The sequence below is a fragment of the Chaetodon trifascialis genome, chromosome 6 (assembly GCF_039877785.1).
Source record: "Chaetodon trifascialis isolate fChaTrf1 chromosome 6, fChaTrf1.hap1, whole genome shotgun sequence".
Classification (NCBI taxonomy): Eukaryota; Metazoa; Chordata; class Actinopteri; order Chaetodontiformes; family Chaetodontidae; genus Chaetodon; species Chaetodon trifascialis.
Genome location: NC_092061.1, coordinates 775001 through 784309, shown reverse-complemented (window position 1 = coordinate 784309; position 9309 = coordinate 775001). Strand labels below are relative to the sequence as shown.

Genomic DNA, 9309 nt, shown 5'->3' with positions numbered 1-9309 from the left:
GGGACTTTCTGTCTCCATCCTCTTCATTTCCCTGTACCCCATCGCCAAAATAAAAGCACGTCTTCATGGATAATGTCACTGAGCTGCTGTTTGAAGTATTAGCAGTTAGAATTACAGTCCTCCTGCAGAGTCCTCCTGTCTGTCCTGTCTGTCCTGTCTGTCCTGTCCTGTCTGTCTGTCTGTCTGTCTGTCCTGTCCTGTCCTGTCTGTCTGTCTGTCTGTCTGTCTGTCTGTCTGTCCTGTCCTGTCCATCCACGATCCATGTGAGTTCATCATGTTTCCAGTCAGGATGTTTGACTTCAATATTCCACAAACTCGTCTTCCTGTTTGTCAGTTCTTCCTCCCTCAGTGCTGTTTTGTGTGTGTGTGTGTGTGTGTGTGTGTGTGTGTGTGTAATCACAGTTATGTCTTAATGACAGATGACATCACACCCTCAGTGAGACCATCTGTCTCCGCTCTGGGAACATGAATAAATGATAAATCCCACTTTTCATGTCAGGACATGAAGAGATGCTGTGATGGCAGGACACACTGACCCCGAGTCAGTCTCAACGCGCACAGACACACACACACACACACGCACGCACGCACGCACGCACACACACACACACACACACACACACTAACATGCTAACAGCAGTCAGCCACAACATCTCTGAGCTTGAGTGAGAAAAGCTAACAGGACAGTAAATGTCCACAGTGTCATCTGTGTAACGTCCTCCTGTCTCCTGACCTCCGTCTGTCTCTGTTGTCCAGCAGTTTATACCCTGTCAGACGAGCTTCAGTTAATCTGGACGGTGACACACCTGATAAGCTGCAGTAGCTTCTTTGATCCATCACTCAACGCTGAGCCGGACTCGGGCCTGTGGTCGTCAGGGCTCAGAACGGATCGCCCTGGGCCAGGATTGGTCCAGCTGTCTGTCTCTCAGCCTCGTCACTGGCTCAGGCTGGTTGTAACGTGTCTGAAATCAGAGGGCTGGAGACCATTATCTGTCATCTGTGCATCCGGTGAGGAAGAGTTCTGGTTTCTCTGGTGGTTTCACCTGACATGTCTCTACAAAAGCACCTTGAAAAACAGTCTACAGCCTCCAAACACTTTTGTTGATTCAGGTCTCGTATATCAGCAGCTGCTCTCTCTGATTGGTGGAGAAGTGTCTTTGCTCCGCGGGCTTGGACTCCTGATGGTGTTTATGTGCTGACTGCTCTGCTTGTCCGAGGTCACCACAAACAACAAATCAGGCCTCCTTATCTTCTATCCTTGAACAACACCTCTGATGTTGTGAGGAAATGTCTGGAGGTGTTGTCGACCTTCACCTTGTCTGGAACCTAAACTGAATATTTGCGCCACGTCGTCCTCTCGTAACGTTGGACCATGTGCAGCTCAGCACCTGCAGGGTCTGCTGCTCGGTTGGTGAGACTGTGGACTGCTTCCTCACAGGCCTTTCTTTCATTGGTCAGAGGATCTGCTCCAACAGGTTCTTCTCCTGGCACAAATACAGCTGTGCTGTTGCAGCATCACATGCAGCAGTGGTCTCTGACACCTCATAGGTGCTGAGTGGAGGTCTTCATAGCTCATGGGAACGAGAGGTTTGTGATTGCTCTGCAGCGTGAAGGAGGCCATAGAGGCGTCCGGAAACCTTCGCACAAGTCCAGACTGTAGCAAGACGTCTCGATTTGTACAAAGCACTGTTCAGCTTTCATGAGCGTTCTGGAAGAAGAACGTCCAGGTTTTAATTGACCATCACGTTTCTGCAGAAGGACTAATGAGCCAGAACCAGTAGCAGTTCCACTGACCATGGTTGACTTCGTCACATCACTGCAAACTGCACTTCAGGCTCATGTAGCATCGTTGTTGAGGAGGTCATTGACAGGTTTGGAAAGTACCTGCCTGCTACTGGATCTTTTCAGGTCGCTAATTTGTTTGGCGGCTCAGGCTTACTGATGACCTCGACCTTGGCTCAGCTAGTCGAATGCCGTGCTCGTCGATGCAATGCCTGAGTTATCTGAGTCTGCTGCAGAGGACGTTTCCTGTGGTCTAACTTTGAAACTGCAGTCTTTTGCTGGTCCAGGGTTTTCTGGAGCCTCACTTCAGGCTCCTCTCGAGCGTCTGAATAGATAAGCGTTGACATAAAAGGTCACCTCATGTGGGAATATTTGGCTGGAGTAGTACCTTCAAAAGGGAGTCATGAACGTCGTGAGCTTGGCCCTCTCATTTTCTAGAGGTTTCCTCTGTGGTGTACAAAGAGAAAAGCCGTCAGGAGCTGCTGCGGCGACTAACACCCCAACATGTCAACATATCGGTCTACTCCATTTTCACCTTCACACTATAGGCTCAGTGATTTTGATTGGCTGACCAGCCTCTGCTGGTTCAGCGTCATTCGGCTGCTCTGCACTCTTGATTTCTTCTACTCTTTTAATCAAACCCGCAACAATAACTATGACACCAGTCGGCAGACGGCGGCCATCTTGCCACATTCACTGGCACCTTTTTTCTGTCCTTGTTGTAGTTCAAACAGTTCAGTTTGCCCTCTGAACTCATTGCATGACTCAATTGTCCCTCAGCTGCTTAAAAGCCTTTTCGGCATGAGACTTGAATGTGCTCCTGTCCTGTCTTAAGGTCAATGCTGTGTAAATCTCATTATACTTCTGTGGTTAATGCAGTCATGTAATCAGTGATGCATTACTTCACACACAGTAATACTGTAAAGCAACTAATTACTTTAAAAATAACTTAACTCAGAGAACTATGAATCACCTCGATGAAGCTAAACTTCTGTTGTCAAACTGGCCTTCGAACATTCAAAGACGAATCTGCTGAGAAATATTCATGACACGATAAAAAAGCAGCCAGCGTCGAGCCCGACCACGCCAGAGTCACGTAGAGTGAACACGACGTAGCTGAAGTCTGTTAATTAGTCCGCTCGTGTTGAGCTCATTAGGCCGAACTTTCAGCTTAATTTTACTACTTTGTGTTAATTTAGATCATTTCACGTTGTAGCTTCTGCGCTGACGTTAGTGAAAGTGCTTCTGTATGGAGAGATAAAAACACATCAGTCAGAAAGAATGAGCCTGTTTATTAGCCCTCATGTTAATCAGCATCATCAATCTTCCTCTTCCTCGGCCACCGACAGTCTCGTGGCTCGGGTTCATACACAACTCTATCGGTCAATAGAATCTAATAGAAAAATCTGCAGGTTACAGTTAGGACGTCTGTCCATTAGAAAAACAACAGAAACCGTGAAACCAAAAAGCTCCCGTCACCCCTTCAGGACGAGGGGGCGGGACTAGGAAGATCTAAACTGGAGTGGACGAGTGATGCTGTGTCCAGTCCTGGGACGCTGTGAGGCTCGGTGTGACCCCGCTGACCAGCTGCAGAACTGGACACCAGGCCACCGTCCACTCCAGTGTTCTCAATCAGTTTCGGGGACTTAACCCCTCACTACAGCTCTGCTCGCCTCGGCGGCGTCACGCTAACGAGCTGCGGGACTGTTCAACACGCCTGAGACGCTATCTGTAATCACATGGTCCGATTACAGGCGTGTTGAGAAAAGACAAATCCCAACAACTGTTTAACGTAGCGACGTCCAGGCAGAGGCAGAAAGACAAAAAGAGACAGAGACAGTTAGCCTAGCAGTCTTGAGAATATAACACATACTCAGCTTCTCTTTGCAAATCGGTTAGACACAACATGTGAATTAAACAATTTCATTTTTAACAGGATAACAAAGTACATTTTTAACTGGAGAGCACCCGCCAGAGTGGAAATTTACACAAACCATATTATCTTATCGACAAACTGAATATTCATAACTGGATGAACAGATTTAAATAGACCCCTGTACAGGAGAACTCATTATTATCGCCGTCATTATTATTATTATTGTCATCATCATCGTCACACATACAGGAAGCAGAACCACTGATTCAATATTCAACCCTCAACGCGAGACAAACCTCTCTGTGGTCCGACACACACAACACTCAGCTAACACACACAACAATCAGCTAACACACACAACGCTCAGCTAACACACACACACAACGCTCAGCTAACACACACACACAACGCTCAGCTAACACACACACACACACACAACGCTCAGCTAACACGCACACACAACGCTCAGCTAACACACACACACAACGCTCAACTAACACACACACACACACACACACAACGCTCAGCTAACACACACACACAACGCTCAGCTAACACGCACACACACACAACGCTCAGCTAACACGCACACACACACAACGCTCAGCTAACACACACACACACAACGCTCAGCTAACACGCACACACAACGCTCAGCTAACACGCACAACGCTCAGCTAACACACACGCACAACGCTCAACTAACACACACACAACGCTCAGCTAACACGTACAACGCTCAGCTAACACACACACACACACACACACACAACGCTCAGCTAACACGCACAACGCTCAGCTAACACACACGCACAACGCTCAACTAACACACACACAACGCTCAGCTAACACGTACAACGCTCAGCTAACACACACACACACACACACACACAACGCTCAGCTAACACGCACAACGCTCAGCTAACACACACACAACGCTCAGCTAACACACACACACACACACAACGCTCAGCTAACTAACACGCACAACGCTCAGCTAACACACACACACACACACAACGCTCAGCTAACACACACACACAACGCTCAGCTAACACACACACAACGCTCAGCTAACACACACACACACACACACACACACACACACACAACGCTCAGCTAACACGCACAACGCTCAGCTAACACGCACAACGCTCAGCTAACACACACACAACGCTCAGCTAACACACACACAACGCTCAGCTAACACACACACACACAACGCTCAGCTAACACACACACACACACACACACAATGCTCAGCTAACACACACGACGCTCAGCTAACACACACAATACTCAGCTAACACACACACAACGCTCAGCTAACACACACACACAATGCTCAGCTAACACACACACAACGCTCAGCTAACACACACAATATTCAGCTAACACACACACAACGCTCAGCTAACAAACACACACAACGCTCAGCTAACACACACACACAACGCTCAGCTAACACACACACACAACGCTCAGCTAACACGCACAACGCTCAGCTAACACACACACACACACAATGCTCAGCTAACACGCACAACGCTCAGCTAACTAACACACACAATGCTCAGCTAACACACACGACGCTCAGCTAACACACACGCAAGTTTAGCTAATGTACACGTGCTCATGTAACGCATAGTTTAGCTCAAACACGTACACCACTGAGCTACAACACAAACAGTTTTGCTGTACAAGTTAAGCTAACCTGTTCAACCACAGCAGTTTAGCTAACAAATAATCAGCTAACGCTGCGCTGACGCCACGTCTGGACAATCAGATAATGTGGGAACACTGACACGTTCAAAGGTGTTAGTACGTTTGCTATACCAGATCAGTGGATATTAGGCCTAAATTAGGTTGTTTTAATTGTTTTACATTGTTACGGCAGCGCATTATCAAGTAGAATTAGATGCAAAGACTGCGTAGCTTCTTATTAATTAGCAGAATGGATTTCACTTTGTGTTTAGATCCGGTCTTATTCAGATGTTCGTGCCAGTGAACGCTCTTTGGAGACATTTTGACGTTGTTTTTAGCACCTGACGTCTATGCGTGACAACGTGAGCACATGTTTAGGTAACTGCTACACATGCAGTAAACTCTGCTAACACACACCAGACACACAGAAACAGTTCAGCCAACACATTCATCCAGCTAGCAAAAATTAGCACGTCAGTAAAAGCTAACTCACACCGCGTAGCCAACACACACAGCTAACAAACACATATTGTTCAAACATCTTTTCACCATCTTTCAGTTAACTTGTACATTCAGCTGATAAAACACATTCAGCTCAGCTAACGTTTGGCTAACGAACACAGGCGCACCACAGCGCTAACAAACGGTTCAACCCGCCACAGTCATCCAGCTAACACACAGTTGAGGTAACACACATCTTTTTGCTAACATTGTTCAGCTAACACACGTTTAGCTAACTCGCGCACTTAGGTAACATGCTTGTTTCGATAATACATCGCTAGTAGAATCGATAACTTCATTGTTCAGCTCCTAAAACTTCTTCTACAAAACAAATCGGCAAAGTAGAAATACAGAACAGAAGTTACAACAACAATAATAAAGTTTCACTCTGTAAGAAAATAGTCATTTCCCTGCTTTTTGTAATCAAAGTCGATGCGGGGAAACATGGTGTCGGCTGGAGGTTCAATCCTGTGGAGGACACAAAGTGTTTGACCACAGAGAGATCTGGCTTTAGACAACGCAATATAAATCGTCATTTATTCATCTTTACATCATAATAAAAACTAAAGAATCACTATAGAGATACAGGTATAAGAACTATCATCAAACCAAAGAAAACAAAAAACGCGTCATTGCACCTCCAAGATGGCGACTTAACAGGTAAAATTAGATGGAGAACAAACAGACCCAGCGAGCACAGATTTAGTACAAAAAACAGTTTTGTCTCTGACGGTAAAACATTAAATTTCCATCTGACGCTATTAAAATATTTCTATGCCACAAAAAAAAACAAAACCAAAAAAAAAAAAAAGCCAACACACACAATCTGACGCATGCTTTAAAACATTATCATAAACAAAATAATAATAATAATAATAATATCTGATTTTCTTACTCAAGACTGCTAAGCCTCATACCGTTTTCTTATTGGAAAATAAAACTAGACAAAATATAGATTATACTGGATTTTTTTTGTTCAAAGCCACACTGATACATCTTTAAGTTCAAGTTTGATAAAAAACAAAAAGAAAAATCAGGTCTACGCGCTGGAGAGACCAGAGGCTAGTCCAAAAAAATCTGCCCGACAAAATATCAACTTTGTAAGGTTAAAAAACAGAAAGAAAAGAGTTCGTGATTTTTCAGTTAATCCTTAGTTTTTCTCTACAAAAGGAAGGAGGAAGCGGCAGAGCGTTGCTAGGAAACCCCGACTCGGTTGCCGTCGACGACCATCCGAGGCCTTCACCAGTGAGGGAGGAGCCTCTAGTGATCCTAAAGAGACAGGAAATGACATCATTGTTTAAGGGTTTGAATTCATCCCCACGGTTTGTGGACCAGCTGAAAATCCTGTTTCAGGATCTCGTGGATGTAGAGATCAGAACCTGCACAGGTGTGTGAGCAGCTTCCTGGTGTTACCTGTATGGGGGCGGGGTTCCACAGGTAGGGCTGCTGTCTGTAGTATTCTGCTAACGCTGCAGTGTAGTCTGGCACTGAACTCTGCTGAGACGACTGACCTGCAGACACACAGACCAACGTCAAAGTCAAACCTGCACCGACCCAACGAGAAAACACCTTAACGTCATCACATGACGGCTCACGTGGAGGCGCGTTTGTGTCACCTGATCATCGTCAGAGCGGTTTTCTCTCTCTTAGCTCTGTTTCTGGTCTCCGGCAGCTCTTTACCTGCTGAGCGCCGCGCTGTGTCGCTAACTGACACTGAAACCGACTCTTAAACGATCAGCTGATCACAGAGACACCTGTCAGGTAACGTCTCGTTTCCGCCTCCTCTGGACGGCTTTCAGCTCAGAATAATTTGAGTGCGTGTGGTCATGTGGTCACATTCATGCTGTCACACAGGCGGACAGATGGCGTACTTTGTTTCTTGTAGTAGTCCTCCCAGGCCTTGCTGTAGTCCGTCATCAGGCTCTGAGGCTGGCTCTGCTGACCTGCACACACACAGAGACACACACATTGACCGCAGGGACAAGAGGCCGAGGACAAACTGCAGCTAAAGACACGACACACTGAAGAGACTCTGCAGCCAATCAGATGAGGCGAAGACGCGGCGGACGCTTCCTGACACGTCTGTTAACGGCCGTCCGTCAGCTCATTCAGCTGCGACCAAACCGACCGGACAAAGTACTCACACCCTTTACTACAGTAAAAGTACTTATACCACAGCAAAGTGTCCCCTGTGTCTGTTGTCCTCTTGTCTCAGGTGTCTTTAGATCATTGTGTCCCCTCGTTCATGTCAAAGCAGGACTTTGGAGTTAGCAGGAGTGGGTTGAGGTGGAGCTCATCATGATTTCTACACTCGGATGTGAAACGTCAGACAGGAAGAAGAAGAGGAGGAGGATGACGAAGCAGGGACAGTGATACTGCTGTATAACCTGTGTGTGTGTGTGTGTGTGTGTGTGTGTGTGTGTGTGTGTGTTCATTTTGGACACACCTCAGTGTTTTTTCTTTAGTTGAACATCTGATCCCAGACCAGCTGTGTCCATTGATCTCTGTAAATATCTCTTACTGTGAATCTGATGCAGACTGAAAGATGTGGAACGCTCCAAAAACACCTGGTCACAGGTGAACAGGTGAGTGTCATGACTGGGTATGATCAGTCGATCACAGAGGACTGGATGACTGGATGAAGGCGATGAACACATGAGGCTGCTGTCAGTGAACAGTTTGATTATTGATGATGGTTCGTTGATGTTGGACAAAGAATTTATCTGAAGTCTCTTCTGGTCTGAGGTCCAGTCCCTGTGGTTCCTGGTTGGAGCAGGTCTCTTCTGGTCTGAGGTCCAGTCCCTGTGGTTCCTGGTTGGAGCAGGTCTCTTCTGGTCTGAGGTCCAGTCCCTGTGGTTCCTGGTTGGAGCAGGTCTCTTCTCGCTGGTCTCTCTCAGTCGTGGTTTCTTCAGCAGTTGGACCCTGAAGGCCTGATTGTCTCGTCCCTCCATCAGCGGGTGCTGAGATGTTTCTGCTGCTGACTGTGATGAGCGTCTCCTCTGCAGCGCAGGGACCTGCTGGTCTTCTGTCCTGGATCTGTCCTCATGAGAGCCAGTTTCATCAGAGCTTTGATGGTTTTGTGACATGTTGAAGATACATCCAACGTTCCTGAACCTCCGTGGAGGGACTGACCGACATGTCTTAAAGATGGACGTTTCTGAGTCCAAACTTATGACTGGTACTCAGAGTGTGTGTGTGTGTGTGTGTGTGTGTGTGTGTGTGTGTGTGTGTGTGTGTGTGTGTGTGTGTGTGTTACCAGGGTCTTGTTGTCCAGGGTTCTGCCAGCTGGTCTGGTAGGTGTTTCCCCAAACTCCAGTAAGGAAGGTCTGACCACTGCCACAGCTACACACACACACACACACACACACACACACACACACACACACACACACACACACACACAGTGTACAGTTACTCAAACACAGCATGTTTACATCTACAAACAA

The 9309-nt window shown here is 46.7% G+C and overlaps 1 protein-coding gene across 4 annotated transcripts in view; it reads right to left on the bottom strand.

The window, feature by feature from the left end:
* Positions 1-6383: 6383 nt before the first annotated feature.
* The window catches only part of LOC139332835 (far upstream element-binding protein 3-like), a 15629-nt gene continuing 12703 nt past the window's right edge, over positions 6384-9309 (bottom strand). For 3 of the 4 annotated variants that reach the window (XM_070964960.1, XM_070964961.1, XM_070964962.1), the window contains exons 15-18: positions 9120-9205; positions 7735-7806; positions 7277-7374; positions 6995-7132 (exon numbers count right to left, since the gene is read on the bottom strand). In XM_070964960.1, coding sequence (XP_070821061.1) covers positions 7124-7132; positions 7277-7374; positions 7735-7806; positions 9120-9205 — 265 coding nt within the window. In that variant the 3' untranslated portion in view covers positions 6995-7123. Of the gene's footprint in view, positions 7133-7276; positions 7375-7734; positions 7807-9119; positions 9206-9309 lie in introns of all 4 variants that reach the window. The other variant, XM_070964959.1, reaches the window with a different exon arrangement.